General features: G+C 39.9%; 1 protein-coding gene across 1 annotated transcript in view; it reads left to right on the forward strand.

Annotated features, from left to right (window-relative positions):
- Positions 1-2: 2 nt before the first annotated feature.
- The window catches only part of atp10d (ATPase phospholipid transporting 10D), a 42,050-nt gene continuing 24,961 nt past the window's right edge, over positions 3-17,091 (forward strand). The window contains exons 1-6 of the mRNA XM_085391445.1: positions 3-557; positions 6,031-6,416; positions 6,933-7,127; positions 12,988-13,192; positions 14,225-14,310; positions 14,682-14,788. Coding sequence (XP_085247571.1) covers positions 6,136-6,416; positions 6,933-7,127; positions 12,988-13,192; positions 14,225-14,310; positions 14,682-14,788 — 874 coding nt within the window. The 5' untranslated portion in view covers positions 3-557; positions 6,031-6,135. The remainder of the gene's footprint in view (positions 558-6,030; positions 6,417-6,932; positions 7,128-12,987; positions 13,193-14,224; positions 14,311-14,681; positions 14,789-17,091) is intronic.

Consider the following 17,091-nt stretch of genomic DNA (forward strand, 5'->3'; position numbering starts at 1 on the left):
CACGTGACTTACATGGATGCGTTCAGAACGCTTCGGGAAAAATAAACCCAAACATCGCAATCGCCTCCAAAGAGTTCAAGCAAATAGTTAATAGACAGAAAACCCAGGAGAAATGTTTTATGCGGATATATATCAAGAGTAAAACTGTCACACTGATGACAGCCTAATAATGTAGTGTAGCCGCGACCGCTGAAAATGTGGAAACATTTTCAGGGAATAGCTGCAAATGTGAATTCCCACAGTACTTCCGTCAGATCATTTGGATGAAAAAACGGAAACCCCCTGGTTCATAGATTAAAGATGGTTCGCAGACTATTTCAGTTAAAGCTACTAACATGCTCCTGCCATTGAAGACAATATGACATTTGTGCCTTTGCATTGGGAATTCGGTTGGACGACACTCCGCTGTAGAGCGAAAGGTTTCGTGGCTGAGCGACTATTTCTCACATCCTGCTTTGTTTCTCGGTACTGTCTGTCGACGATGTGACCGAATCTACAGGCTGCATTTACTGCTGGTAGTAACTTAAAATTGGGCGGCGTGAGGAAATAAACAGCAGGTACGTGTTTTCTGTCGATAACTGCTGGAGAAAAATGTCTGTTTTTCAGATAGAGGCGTGAACGCACTCGGGGACTTTGTCCATTCATTACAGTAGCAACGAACAACTGTAGGCCTCTAAGTTGCTGGACGGAGACACTTTCTTTTGTAGTTGGCCGAGTATCGATACCTCTGTGTAATCGCTTAACACAGCTTGAGTGTACAGCTGATTGTGGTAGCTTAAAGCTGTTTCCACAACTTCGAGTATGGAGTCGTTTAAAGTCTTTACAGTCTCTTTCACTTCTAAGCAGAGGCAGACATTGATACACCCGGGGCTTAGCCTTACATGGTAGTATGCATGTGTGATGGGGGGATTAATGAAAAGAAAAGAAAGATTAATTGGCTCTGTTTTGAGTTTTGTTCAAAAAAGAATGACTTCATATAGGGAAAAATATATATCACATCTGCAGGACACCTTAAACTAGTTTTTTAATTAAGCAGCAAGGCAGAACAAAGTCTGGCTGTATCAAGACACAGGGACTAAACCCCAGTTCAACCAGACCCAGAACTGATCCAGAATTAAAACAGGACTACAACAGTTCAAAATCAGGACTACTGAGGACTTAACCAAGACAGAACCAGAATCAGAACTAGATGATAGTAGCACTAAAAATCATCATAGACCTGCACTACACTTATTTTTTAATTCTACCAAAGTCCAATATTTAGATTGAGAAAGGTTTATATAATTATTCAGCCTTGTTGTGCAAACAAGCTGCAAAACTTAATAAATATAGAATTTGAAAAATAACAAACCTAAAAAGAAACACTAGGTACGAGATACATGAGTACCTATGATATGCTGATACTTTTGGTAAACAACCATGTGACTAACATGTGTGTCTCACCTGCTCTTGTTCATCTCTGTTCTGTCCTCGTTCTCCTCTCTCTCCCTCTCTGTTCCCCTCTCTCTCTCTCTGTGCTGACAATCATCAAATATACAGTTGAAACCAGATATTTACAGACTCTTCGGATAAAAACACTTTTTTAATTGTAACATCAAATCAGACTAAATGTTTATTTTTTAGATAAATATAAAAAACATATTTGTTAACTTTAAGAGTAAAGAGATAAACTGTCTGTATTTCTTAATTGCAAATGGCACCAAATTGTATTCAAACTGAGCCACACTTATGGAGCTCCACAGTTCTGTTCCTGGTGTTTTGGTTGACATCTCTTGATGTTCCCATGTCACAGAAACAGGCTCTGTGTTTTGCCTTATATGCATCCACAGCTGTGCCACCAGTTTACTCACATGGACTCTACTAACCTATCAGAAGCTTCTTCAGCTCAGAATGGAATCTTCTGAAGTTTTCTTATTAATTAACAATAAACTTAGTGTACATGTACTCCTACATTTGATGAAAGTGATAAAATAGAAGCTGTCTCTTTTTATTCTGACATTTAACTAATTCAAAAGATATTTCAATATTTATTTATCCAAAACAAAACAAGTTTACTCTAAATTGATGTTGTGCAGTAAAAAAATGTTCTTGTGTTTTCCATAAAGTGTAAATATCTGGTTTCAGCTGTGAATATACTGCTGTGTATTGAAGTTCCTCTTGTTTTGCATAGAAATATACTGAACAACATACAAAGCATAATATATAAAATAACATCTACCAGAGTTTTTTCTTTGAAAGAAGCTCCTTATGTCCATTCTTGTATATCAGTGCATTACTGAAACCGATTTATTTAGCCGTGGAGGGAAACAACTGAAAATATGAAATAAACACACGTGTAAGCTAAGACTCTCTAAAGAAACAGCATTGTTGTTGTTCGGCTTTTCATTTGTTGATTCACTTGAAGAGCAAGTAACGTAACATGGGTCAAGTGATCACTTTGATATCTTTCATGATTCACCGTCATATTTACATTATTTGTACAGTACGAATGATTTGCTTTGGTACCTGGTCGAACTTCAGTTCTCCTCTGTCTGCCTGGCTGCGTTTCTCCAACAGCTCACTCGCAGGCAGCAGCTGCCCCGCCCCCTCGCTCAGTCACTTAGTGTCTGAGCTCGGATCATACCAATATTAGGGGGGATTTACGCACAGTCGTAAATTCCCACAGTGTGCACTATGTGCTTTGAATATTGTGTGTAGTTTTTGTTTTATACACTTGTCAGCCAGGCATCTAACTATGAAAAAATTACACTCCAAAAGACCCCGGGCTTCTGAAAAAACAACCCAGGCTAAGTTGTGCAAACAGGCGTGGCTTAACGGTGCCGTGCAGTAAACGTTCGTTTTCTATTTGAGGTGCTGTAAAGACTTAAATGGGGACTTAATTAATCTGTGGTGTAAAGGTTATTAGTCGTAAAACCGATGGTCATTAGGGTCAATTGTTTAAAACAATTACCACAACTCATGTTCTGGAAAGGCCGCAAACGGGTCAGTTATTTTTGCAGAAGTAGTGTAGAAAAACCGCTGTATGGTTCGCACCAGGACGTGCACACCATAGTAAGCTGAAGCTTGATTTAGACTTCTGCGGGAAATCGACGTCCTAACTCCGTAACCGGAAACTGCTCCGTACACCGCAACCTTCCACGCCTTTAAAGTCATTTTTGTGTGCTGTGACCCGACGTGTAGCTACATTTCTGTGGAGGTGCACGTCAGGTCACGTAGAAGGTTGCAGTGTAGGGTTTAAATGAGTTACAGTTACAGTGAAAGTTACGACGTGAGAGTAATAATAACACGTGTGCCTTCTGTGCCTCACCGGCCTTTTGTTTTTCATTTGGCGTGTACAACAATGTACACGAGCAAAATGTGCCATAAAACCCTCACACAACAAATCAATTAAACTGAGCCCTTTTCAAAGTGATCAAACATTAAATTATTTTCAGGATTGTAACCATTTAAATGCCAGTTTAAGCATTTGAATTGTTAGTATTTTATTGAAAAAACTCACAAAATCCAAAATATTTTCCATATAATAAATAGTTTGGTGATGGGGTATTGGTGGCGACTAGAGTCTTGGACATGTCAAAGATGAGCAACACAATTAATTTGGTTGCATTACTATTTTTTTGTCTAGTGCTCGCCACACGTTTCTGGACAAAAACGCTCCATTCACTCCTGTTCAGTATAAAACCATGCATTCTGTCATGTCAGGGTTTCATTTCAAAGAAAAGTGGTGATGTTTGACATTTTTACTGCGTTCCACCAGTTTCAATCATTTCCCCTGGTGGGCCAATGTATGACATTCTTGTATTTTTGCCAGTCATATTACGGAGCCGTGTGACCACCAGGGAGCCCCGAGAGTGATTTGGAAAGATTTATTGTGCAAACCACAACAACACTGATAACTTCAATAACAGAACCTGTGAAGTGTGAACAAATTTGATGGGCTTTGAATATGTGTGTGTTTGAGAGAAACAGATAAATGGATTGAGAGAGGATGTGTGTGTCTGTGTGTGAGTGTTTGTAGAAAAAATATTGCTATATGAGGATTTTATGGTAGATTTTGTGTGTGTACATTTTTCTTCAGGAAGGTGTGGAAAGGATGCAGAATTTAAGGATGACACAAGGATTAATAATAATAATTCACAATAATCCTTAACATGCCCGGATCATCCAGTTAACTTCAGTAATTAACTTTCTCCAAACCATCAACGTGTATTTCAGACCCCATTCCTACAAGACTGCTCAAAGGAGTTCTACCATTAATTAATCCTTCAATCTTAAATATGACCTATTTATATCTATTAATGGGCAACATACCACAGACCATTCACTTAATAAGCCATAACTTTACCCAGCAGCCTTGGCCCAATTAAATTCTTGAAAGAGTAGTTATCAAACAGCTTAATGATTATCTGCAGAGGTTTTAGAACTCATTAGAGTACAAAAAGCATTAGTGAATGTTAATATGATCTTATGGGCAAGAACAGTGGACTCATCTCTATGCTTATCTCGGTAGACCTCAGTACAGCATTTATTACTGTTGACCATCATATTTTATTACAGAGACCAGAGCATATTAAAGGTCATTAGCTAACGTGTTTGAATCATATCTGGCTAACAGATGGCTAATATCTAATCCAGTTTGTTCATGTAAAGGAGGAGTCTCCTCCAGACACTAAGTTTAATTATAGAGGGTGCTGCGCTAGGCCTAATTCCTAATAATGTACATTACACATGCTCCCCTTAGGCAGTATCATTCAAACGCACAGCACACATTTTCATTGCTATGCAGATGACACCCAGCTTTGTCTGGTGACACACACTGATTGAACTGGAAACATGTCTGAAACACATTAAGGCCTGGATGACGACCTGCTTATAAGAACTAACAATCTGTGATGTTGAAGCAATAACGTGCAACTAAAAGCGTGCTTTTGAGGTGAGTCCACTTAGAAAAGGAATAAAAACATTTCAACATATTTAAAATGCATTAATAAGTAAATAAACACACATTTTCTCTGTCGGGGCAGCAGGCGCTCTGCTGCTGGTGGCAGCCCGGCTTCTTCACTTACAATCAGCCAAAGTCGCTCCTACAGTTAACCTCTGGAGTAGCTTGCACATCATCTTGCTGTACATTGTCTCAACAAATTTTTCAGTGTTTTCCTGAATTGGCTGAACCAAAAAAAGAAAGAAAAAAAATTATATTGCTTATTTGTTTGTGTTTTCATTTTTCGCTATCATTGCGAACCCTCCTTCAGCTTGTTTTATTTGTTTTGTATCATTTTGCTGTTGTGAGGAGGAATGCTTCCAGCTTTACATCCAGGTACAGAGTGTAGATGTGCCAGTCATTCCACTCAAAAGTGTTATTTAATGTTTCATACTTTTTTATACAGCAAATGGGGAACTGAGATCCTCTGCTGTTGGCAATAAATCTGCCATTCAGATGTGCTACTAGCATGTCAGGCCTCCTCTTAGATGCTCAGAGTTTCCGTGTATTTCCAAACTGACATTGTATCATCATGAAACATAAGGGGAACTTATGTAAGGGGAACACACACACACACACACACACACACACACACACACACACACACACACACACACACACACACACACACACAGGTTTGAATGGTTTAAACATCAGAATTATTAAATTCTAACGCTTATATTCTTATTCAGTTTTACTGAGTCTTGATTAGATTCCTGATTTGATTAAAGCAGGATTAACTATCAGTAGAAACTCACACAGTCACAGCACTCCGTGTTACGTTACACCCACAAAATCTGGATTTGATCAGAATCAGAATACTTTAATAATCCCTAAGGAAATGATGCATGTTACAGTTGCTCCAAGACAACAACAGTAACACACTAAACAAATTAAACAATACAATATATTACAAAGTTTAGAGCGAATTCTTATATTTTGTAATATATATAAACAAGTAGTTCAATATAAATATCAAGAATATTACATAGGCAATTGACATTTAACTCTAATCTGTAAAATAATAATTTTGTCGTTTCTCCTTCTAGGATGGTGACTTTGTAAAAGATCATCGTGAAGCACACAGAAGCCAAAGGCCATAAAAAGCCTGGCCTCGGTACCCTCACAGCCTACCTAGCACATCTGCTGCATAGATGGAGCGGCTGCGCTGGGTGCAGCAATGCTGTCGGCAGCTGCTAGCAGGAGACTCAAGGCGGGGTTGGTACTCTGATGGGCTGCCCAACAGCAGCTTGCTGGACACCCACAGCCCTCGGGGGAGGGTCTGTGGGAAGCAGAGGACGGTATTTCCCCGCAATGGGCGTCACCAACAGGATTATGAACGTGTATCCAGAAACTACAAAAGCAATGCAATCTCCACTACCAAATACACCTTCCTGACTTTCATTCCCATGAATCTGTTCGAGCAGTTTCACAGGTCAGACCTGACAGTTATTTTGTTTTTCAAACATACATATATATATATATATATATATATATATATATATATATATATATATATATATATATATATATATATATATATAACCATTTTTGCTTATCAGCACTGTACTTTTCATTTCTTTGATTTCCTGACTTTTAACAATTTTAGTTACTACAGAGGTTGAATTTAAATTCTTTACAATTTGAGATTTAGATAATGTCGAGCTTCTGGGAGGCTCACCTCTTTGTTAGCTGTGTGATATGTTGTGTCTATTACACATCTTTTCAATGTAGTCTTTGTGGATTAAATTGAGTCAACTGTTGTTGGTGCCATATAAATAAAATTGAATGAAACTGAACTGAATTGATATGTAAACTGGATTAACAGAAGATCCGTACTGGTTATCCAGTACAGCACATCCATTATAACTGGTCACCACTCATTTGGCTTCACTACTGCAGTGACTATATTTTGTTACTTCCATGTACTAATTTGCTCCTCTCTCTGTAGGGCTGCAAACCTCTATTTCCTGTTCTTGACATTGCTAAACTGGGTGCCAGTGGTTGAAGCCTTTCAGAAGGAAATTACTATGATTCCTCTGCTGGTGGTTCTCATAATTATCGCCATCAAAGATGCCCTGGAAGACTTCAGACGCTACTTGTTTGACAAGAAGGTTAACAACAATGTAGTTCGAGTATTCTGTGGGTAAGTGAACCTTTTAGTTTAAGGACCAGTTCATCAGGAAATGCAATTTTCTTACTTGCATTAATATAGATAAGAATAATCCGTGGACTAGAATAGAATAGAATAGGCCTTTATTGTCATTGTACATTTACAGCGAAATAGTGGGTGCCCCACACCAGCTGTGCTGGAATAAAATATAAATAGCAATCAGGAGAAATCTTTACAATCAAGAGGGATATGTGAGGCACACATTAGAGAAAAAGTTGCATACTGCTTGGAAGTAGTGCAACAAAAAGGAGTCCTTATGTGAGCGGCCTGAGTGATGAGGGTAACTCAGATCATCAGGATTCAGATTGGTGAGATGAGTGGGCAGGGGTGGGGAGTGGGGGGATAGTGTTTGGTAACCAGAGGAAGAAGCTGTTAGTGAGTCTGGAGCTATGGGACCTGATTGACCTGAGGCGCCGACCGGAGTCCAGCAGATCAAACAGGTGGTGGGTGGGGTGTGAGGTTCGCCTGTGATGGCGCTGGTTTTCCTGAGACAAGAGGAGCTGGCGATGGCCTCAGTTGTGGCTCCTGCGTAACAAACATCCAGGCACCCTAGGAGGAGAGCACGCTCTCTCCACTGAAGAGCCGTAGAAAGCCAGCAGCAGCTCCTGGTCCAGGTTACTCCTCCTCAGGACACGGAGGAAGTGCAGCCACTGCTGGGTCTTCTTTACCAGGGCGATGGTGTTTGTGGGTCCACCTAAGCTCTGTGGAGATGTGGGTGCCCAGAATCCTGAAGGTGGAGACAGATTCCACCCGTTCTCTATTTATAATGACAGGAGCACAGATTGCAAAAGTACAGACTTTGTTTAGTTAAGTAGAAGTACAGATACCTGTGTTAGAAAATACTCCAGTAAAAGGTCCTCATCATTGAAAGAGTGTCCACTGGCCTGTAGGTGTAAATAGACTGCAGAGTCCTGGCCTGACGAGGTGGCTCTTCTGTGTTGTGCCATCCTCTTAGCCAGAGGTTGTTTGGTTTCCCCGATGTATAAATCCTGGCAATCCTCCTGGCACTTAACAACTATGTTACTCTGTTTGTGTCGGGGGACCCGATCCTTGGTGTGGACCAGTGTTTGGTGCAGCGTGTTTTGGGGTTTAAAAGCCACAGAGACCCGGTGTTTAGAAAAAATGCGTCTCAACTGCTCCGATACTCCTGACACGTACGGGATCACTACAGGTTTTCTCTTGGGCAGCGGTTGTCTGTCTCTCCTGGATCATCTGCAGCTTTCTTTAGGAGCCTTCCCAGCTTTGACAAAAGTCCAGCTGGGATAACCACATTTACTCAGGACCTTCTTGATGTTCTTCTGCCTCCCTGGCTGCTGTGTCTGTGGGGATGGTGTTCGCTCTGTGTTGTAGCGTCCTGATGACTCCCAGTTTGTGCTCCAGTGGATGATGAGAGTCAAACCTTAAATACTGACCTGTATGTGTAGGTTTACTGTACACATCAGTTTTAGATGTCGCCCATTACTGATGGAAATCTCACAGTCTAAGAAGGCTAACCTGCCACTTTTCGTATCCTCCCTTTGATGTCTTGGTCCACCAAGTTAATGTGATCAGTGAATTGTGCAAATGTCCTGTTTATCAGGTTGGGGAAACCTGCAGTCAGCTGAGATTGAAGAAGTCCCATTGACGTATCAGTCTTTACTTTGAATTCTCTGCATTATTGCTGAGTACTTCTGAGTACTTTCATGCAACATTTCAATAACACAAGTTTGTATATTTTGGTATGCAGGACATTTCACAATATGAAAAATGATCAAAACAGATAATAAACAAATCCCACGTATGATCCATCTCTGAGTGAAGTTAGCGCTCTTTCTTTTCTCTCCCTGTCAAATACAGCAACTGGACCTTTACCTAGCAACACACCGTGCGACAAACTGCAGACAGTTTGTGTGTTTGCTGATGTTTGTTGAGCTGATAGAAACGGTGAATTTAAAATGACCTGACACTTAAAAAGAACATCACTCCCCTCATACTTCTTCCTCTTCTATCCCGCTAGCTAGATTTTGTAGTTCCGCAAACACAACAGGACACCTGCACTCATTCTGGCCCTCTAACTCCAGGGTATAAACGCTGTAAGTGATGCAGCTGAACCAAAAGTAACCAGTCTGTTTTGAAGTAGAAAGTACAGATATTTGTTTCAAAATGTAGGCAGTAAAAGTAAAAAGTTAGCAGAAAAAAGTAAAGTACAGATGGCTCAAAATTTTATGTACGTACAGTAACCAAGTATTTATACTTTGTTGCTTCCCACCTGTCTGTGCCTCATGAAGTCCGTTAGGAGTTCTTTTGTTTTAAGGACATTCAGCTATACTAAATGAATGAACTTGTTAAAGTGCTGCCTGTAAAGGTGTGAGCTGGGCAGGAAGTGAAGCTTTCTGTATTCTAATGCCCATCTGGTCGAGCCTTCCTGTGTGGAGTTTGCATGTTTGCTCTGCCCACAATCAGCTGTTTTTGCAGCAGTATTAATTTTCTGTGCAAATCTTATAAAGCTAAGCAGTGACAGTGCTCAAGCCCTCTGACTGCTTTCTTAATCCTGTGCTCATGGCAACCACAGCATTCATCACTGAAAGCTTTCACTGCACTCTCATCAGTCAAATGAAGACATGCTCAGTCTCTTATATAACCAAGGTCTGAAAAAGCTGAGCCTGGCTCTCAGTCACAATATACATTTCAAAAATAGATGGTTTCTGTAACCTCTGCCAATGGGGACATGGGTGCTGCCAGTGACTGCACTGTAGATCTCACATTTTACAGTCAAACATAGAAAAACAATGTAAAACTCCTTCTGCTCAGTGGACAAGGACTCATCTGATCTTAAGGGGACTGTCAGGAAACAATCTTTGCTTTGTGACTCTGCTGTCTGGTGTATCTGATCTGTGTTTTCTGGCAGTTGTAAAACTTGAACTTTGAGTTTCTTTACAGCACTGCTTCCCTTTAGAGGAGTGGCAGTGAATTCTGTAAGACTGTCAGCTGTCTTTTGATCATTCCCACCTTGCCTTCCACAGCCGTGATAGGTATGATAGGAAAAGGAAAACAGTTCTACAGCAGGATGAGTAAGAAGAAAGAACAGAATAAAAGCTGAAGGAGAATATTTTTCAGATTAGAGTTGTATGCAGTCATGGAAAATTAAGGCTTACGATTAGGGACAAATTGACAAACATTATCGGCTGCAACAGTGGACTCATGAACAGCACGGAGCAACCATCCTGCCCTCATGCTACCAAGGAGCACCACCGGATGAAGAGGACCGTGGTACCTTCCTTCACAGAGAATGAGGAACTGAAGGAGCTCCTACAGCTGTATAAAAGCAACAAGATCCGGACAACAAAGTATTCCTTTCTGTCCTTTCTGCCCAAGAATGTTTTTGAGCAGCTCCACCGGTTCGCTAACGTCTACTTCATTTTCCTTGCTGCACTAAACTTTGTCCCTGTTGTGGAAGCCTTTCAGCCAGAGATCGCTCTGGTTCCTATTGTACTGGTGCTGTCATTAACAGCTCTGAAGGATATCTGCGAAGATTACCGCAGGTTTAAGACTGATCGTTTGATCAATGGGCTTCTGTGTCGTGTTTACAGCAGGTAGGGTCAATTTTATTATAATGGCCCTGAATATACTGGTCCCTTTAAAGATGGTATGTTTTGTCATGTCAAGCACTTCAGTCACTTAGCTGTAATATATTCGTAGGTAATATAGTATTAATTAATTTTTTTACAGTTCCTATGGTCACAGATGAACCTTGAAATATCACAGCATTGGCTAAAAACATGTACATATCAACTATATTGTAGTCTACAGGGAAATTATGCATTAGTGTATTTCACCCTGCTCTGTGCTGTTAAACCAGATGTGGTCAAAGGTGGGTCAAGACTTCCACTAAAGCAGGTTCCACAAAACAGGAACTGACAAGTCCAACAACTCTTTGGATGTTTAACTTTTCAGAAATATTCATAAGTAACTTCTAACAATGTAACTTATATTTGACAAAAAACATGACAGTGGGTTTTACAGAAAGCAGCGTTTACAGTATTCACAAATAAACTCAACTTTGTTACTCACTTCTGCTGATTACTAAGTACTAATACTAATTTTCAAGTATTTGCACTTTACTTGAGTATTTATGTTTCTGACAACTTTTTACTTTCACTCCCCACATTTCTACACAAGTATCTGTACTTTCTACTCCTCACACTTACAAAACAAGTCATTACTTTAAGTTCAGCTGTATCATTTATAGTTTATACTCAGGGCTTAAAGTGGGGCAAAGGTGTTGTAGTCAGAAGTACTCGTCTAAAAAAAAGAAAAGAAAAAAGTTGTGATTGCTGCACTTCAGCATCTAGCCCCACAGAAGAAGAGTGAGCTTGGAGGGAGCAACATTTAGTTTTTTAACTGTTAGAACATTTCAAATGCAACATTTCTAATATTAGCTCAACATCACCAAACGACGAATTGTCTGTGTGCAGTTTGCTGCACAGTGTGTTGCTAGCTAAAGGTCTAGCTGCTGTATTTCTAAGGAGAGAAGAGGGATTACTTCACTAACAGATGGACAAAGTTGCAAGAAAGACATTGCAGGAAAGAAGAGAGATCAGATTTAAAGCTAACGGCTGCTCAGTGACAATTAATAAACCACAGATTTAAAGAGTGCATGTAAAATAATCATTTTTCATTACACATATATATTAGGGGTGCAACGATACACTAAATTCACGGTTCGATATCTTTTCGATAAAAAAAAAGTTCATGCCTTTTTAATTTGTCATTTATTAAAATTATAAATATGTATTTTAACTCATAAGTACAGTTTTTAAATTTAATGTTGCTGAAACAAAAAAATAATGAGAAAAAAAAATCGGATCGAGAAATCACTCATCTTTGGAAAAGAGAGTTTATTACAGAGAAATGTCTCCTTCCAAAATAAAAGCTCTACTATCCGCTTCTTCTGGGCTATATTCTCAGCAGCATATTAAACACATCAGGTCCCCATAAGGAGAATCCTGTGCTAACGGCTGTCTAAATGACTCGGGTAAAGTGTGTAGCATGCGTGCTTGTTGTTTTTGTCTGCTTCCACTTGTCTTCGCACTAGGATGCTGTCGGAGTAAATGTGCAGTCATATTCGTTGTGTTCCCACTAGTGCTGTCAGCGTTAATCTGAAATGACGTTAACGCCACAACACGGCAAATCTCCGTTAACGAGCTACCGCGGATCGCCCCGTGTGTGGGGCTGGACGGCGTCAACACGTTAACGAGCTAACTGCGCTAACGCACTAGTTTCCAAGAATTGAGCATTGCGTGGCACATCCAACATACTGTTTTACTTTAGTCCATGACTGCTTACCTTCAGGGTCATACGTCACATGAAAACCAAGATAGTTCCAAACGCCAGATCTGAATGAGATCCTGTGCAGCCTAGACGCAGTAGTCGAACGCAGATCCACTGAGCACTCACAGACGGCATTGTCGGAAGAAAAGTTGATAAAATAAATTTAAAATTTTGTATTGTTCGATACACATGCGTACCGAACCGAAAGCACTGTATCGAACGGTTCAATGTTGTGTTTAGAATACCCCTCCTGACTTGACTGACAGTTTGGCAGAACTGCTTTAAGCCAACCAAAAAGTCTTCTGCCATCATCTGGCCGAAGGTTTTTGCCAGAGATGCTGTCTTGCTTGGCCTGCTGGTACCTGTCAGCAGGGTGCTGGAGCCTCTGGGTACTCATTGGCACGGCTTCTTTAATCTCCGGTGTCCACCACCTGGTTCTGGGATTACAGCCACAAGAGGTGCCAACAAACTTGTTTTCTTTGATTGATACTTAATTCTCTCTCTCTCTCTCTTTGTCCCATAGCACACAGCAATCCTACGTTGACCAGTGCTGGAAAAATGTTCAAGTTGGGGACTTTGTTCATTTGTCCTGTAATGAAATTATCCCAGCTGACATGTTGCTGCTGTATTCCTCTGACCCTCATGGGGTTTGTTACATTGAAACTGCCAACCTAGATGGGGAGACCAACCTGAAACAGAGACAAGTCGTTTCAGACTTCCCACTGCAGGTAATACATTTGACACGTCTGACAGATTTTTTTTTTTTTGGTGAAAGTTTTTTTTTTAAATAACTCAAAAACCGTAGAAGGTGTCACAGTCTGGCAGAGGCAGACTGTATGGAGTGATGTAGAGGACCCAAAATGCAGACAAAATGGAACAAAACTTGAATTAACAACGAGCCGTTTAATGAGGCTGGTAAAAAAGGTACAAACAAAGGGCAAGGCAAACTGAAATAAAACTAACATTAACCTAATCTGGGAGAACTAAACAAACAACATGAAAAACCTGGACATGAAACATGGCGTGAATAACAGACAACCTGACAAAGAATGAACCGAAACACACAGACTAAATACACACAAGGGTGATTAGGGGAAGTGGAAACACATGGGGAAACAGCTGACACTAACGAGACAAAGGAAGCAAAGCTGACTACACTGACGTAGGACATGGACCTTCAAAATAAAAGAGGAAACATGAGACGCAGACATGACAATACAAACTTGACAACATAAGACAAACAGCATGAAACACAAAGGGCAAAGGGAGGCTAAAACACAGGGGTAGAAGACTCAAGGGGAATGAACAAATGAACTTAGATAACCTAATGAACTTAAACATAAACATAAAAAGAAAAACTAAAAGTCAAAATGCTGGGTCAGAAGACCCAGGATCGTGACAGAAGGTGGTTTTGTAGGCACACTCATGCTGCTCAGTTTGGTGTGACAACAATGTCTGCAGGACAAATGGTGTGGGAGAAATTCAGCCTAAAGGGAAGAGAGGTTGGTCTCTCCATTCAAAGTCAATGTGACTCTATCAATAGAAAAAGTGGAACATTTCAGAAACTATCAAATCTCAACAGTCTGAATAGAAGCTCGCAGCACACAAAGGAGCTGTTGCTTTGCAGCAATGCCACTAATAAGAGGGACTCTTACACAACAGTGTGTGCTAGTCTTTTCTTTTGTGTGTTTGTGTCTTCGCTTACTTGACTTTCTACATGTATTTATTTGCATGTTTGATAGAAAGTGTCTGTGTTGCAGGGAGAAGAGTTCACTCCTGAGAGTTTCCACAGTCGTATTGAGTGTGAGAACCCCAACAATGACCTCAGCAGGTTTAGAGGTTACATGTGAGTCTCTTTTTATTCGAGTGTTTTAACACATTTGTTTATTTGTCTGTTTGGAGTTGATGTCACCTTGTCGTGGAAACACGGTGACGATCAAAAATAGACTTTTGTCAGCTGCCTGGCTGGATTATTTAGGAACACATTGTACGGCAAATATTTTAATTTGACAAGTGAGTGTCTTTTTTTATTATTTGATGTCAGCCCTTTTTACTTTTCCCGGAGTCAATATCCATGTGTCAGGGTTTCCTCAGACCGCCTTTTAGTTTCCAGTTCAAGTGGTCAAAATGAGCACTGCTCATAGAGAGGCTGGTATTCACTGTATTGCCAACTGTTTTTGTCTTTGTATGAGTTTGTGTGTGTATTTTGTTTCACAGGGAGCACTCAAATGGGGTTCGTGTAGGCCTCCATAGTGGCAACCTGTTGCTCAGGAGCTGCACCATACGCAACACTGAAACGGTGGTAGGCATCGTAGTCTATGCTGGTAAGCTTGCAGTTTTATTTTGTCACATCTGAACATTAACAGTTACACTGGCTTTTTTCCAAAGTTTAAAACAAATTACATCCATAAAAGAAATGGAATTTCTTTTCATAAGAAAAACTGAAAATGTTGTTTCAACACAACATTTTACTCGTTAATTTGCGCATATTGGCCTCTTACTTTGTTTTTGTTTTTTTCCCCATATATTTTTATTGAAATTTTTTATAGTGCAATACAAACAAATGCTGAACACCCTCACATTCACACACCCATCCATACATCAAACCTGCCTACATCACATTCAAATGTAGAAATGAGCATCGTTCTCACAGTAATACAAAAATACAATGGGTTAGGATGGACAACATTTTCCCTTCCTTCCCTTCTTTTTCATAAATGTCCTTCATCCCCACTCCCTAAAATATCCATATATGGCTTCCACATATTCACAAAGTCCCAGTGTTTGCCCTTGGCAATATATGTTAGTCTTTCCAGGCCTAGAGAGATTGCAATTTCCTTCTTCCAGAGTCCCATGGAGGGAGCATCCATACTCTTCCAACATAGCGCAGTGGCTTGAAGTAGTCCATAGTCCAGTAATTTAGTTTTTTCCCCCGATTGCTTAAATTCCCTTGGATATATTCCAAGTACACAGAGTTTTCCTTTTAAAGGGATTTTTACCCTAAACACTTCGGACAGATATTTGATAACATCTTTTTAGGACACTCCCATAGACAATGAAGAAGAGTCCCTTTTTCAACTAAACATTTAGTACAGATCCGGAATATCATTGGACATATGATGAAGCTTGACAGGTGTTATATAGGTTCTCATGAGAAATTTATATTGCAGTAGTTTAAAGCGTGTGTTTGTTTGTTTTTGTGCTTTTAAGCAAGCCTGGTTCCAGTTGTTTTCATCTATGTCCTCTTGGATCTCGCTTCTCCAAGCATCCAGTTTATCTGCTGCTGAGTCTTTGGAGGAAAGCATCAGTAAATTATAATATACAGAGAGAAAACCTTTCCCTTTTGTGTTCTTAATGCATGCCGCCTCTATTTTTGTTAATGGTGGAAGTTCAGCAATTCTTTGCAGTTTTGATGACAAATAGTTTTTCAATTGTAAATATTTAAAAAAGTGTTTTGGGGGTATTAAATATTTTATACATAACTGATCAAATGTGAGCAGCATGCCGTCTGCATATAGGTCTTTCATTTTTTGAATGCCTTTATTTTTCCAAATTTTAAATCCTCCATCACTTTTACCTGGTGTGAACTTTCAGCCACAGGAGACCAATAATACACAACCAACTGGCTGCAACAGTTTACAGGAACATCTGCACCTCGTATGCACTAAATTTCCCACTGAGAGTCAACACCAAAGGTAGTTGAGAACAACAGGGCTAACGTCCTGACGATGGAAAAACTGGAGAAGTGTGGCTCAAGCAGATTTTGAGATATCATAAACTCTTTTTATTTGAAAAACTTGTATGTTTAGTTATAGTAAGTTTTTATGTGGTAAAAGCGGTTTAGCTATCTCTTTTACTTGAACCTTATGTGCTCGAAGTCATACTAAACAGAACATTAAGTTATGCTCATTCTAAATGGAGAATTTCCCACTTACAAGTTGTTATCCATGAGACTGCAGTTTCGATAGCAGATCCGTCCCTGGCTCATCACATTCAGCTTTAAAACACCAAGACTGGGACAGAGAAAACGTCCAGCTCGAGGCTTTATATGGGAACCGTACCAGTGCCTCCATCTGTCTTTTCATACTTATTGTCCATGGTAACCCCACGCCCAGGAATCATCACTGTTTATTACTTTGTGAAATATAAATATATAAATAGGGTTAGGGTCAACGTTCTGTTGATCTGTATTCTTAAACTGTTCCAGGAAAAGACAATTATAAATAGCCACTGTTCATAATAAGTCTCATCTTGGCTTCTCGATGCCATACATGATCAAAGAAAAGCCAGAGACCAGAAAATCTTTGCCAAAGATTTGGCGAAAATGTCCACTGGTAATGACTCGATTCAATTTTGACTGTTGGAAGTTGCTCTGTCTTGTAGAGTAACAGGAAGTGAAGACATTTACAGTTGTGTGAAAAAATGTTTGCCCAAGTTCCTGTTTTGTTTTGTTTTTTTACATGTTTTTTACACTTGAATGGACATGTTTATTATTAAGGGGAAAAAACCCAAACCCACATGGCCCTGTGTAAAAACCTACAGTAATAACTGTAAGGCCTGACTACAGCCATGCCCGTTCTCAATCAAGAAATCGCTTAAATAGGACCTGCCTGACAAAGTGTAGTAG

This window comes from Rhamphochromis longiceps, linkage group LG19 (genome assembly GCF_057381845.1).
Source record: "Rhamphochromis longiceps isolate RC_006_pf linkage group LG19, R_longiceps_female_GT1.1, whole genome shotgun sequence".
NCBI lineage: Eukaryota > Metazoa > Chordata > Actinopteri > Cichliformes > Cichlidae > Rhamphochromis > Rhamphochromis longiceps.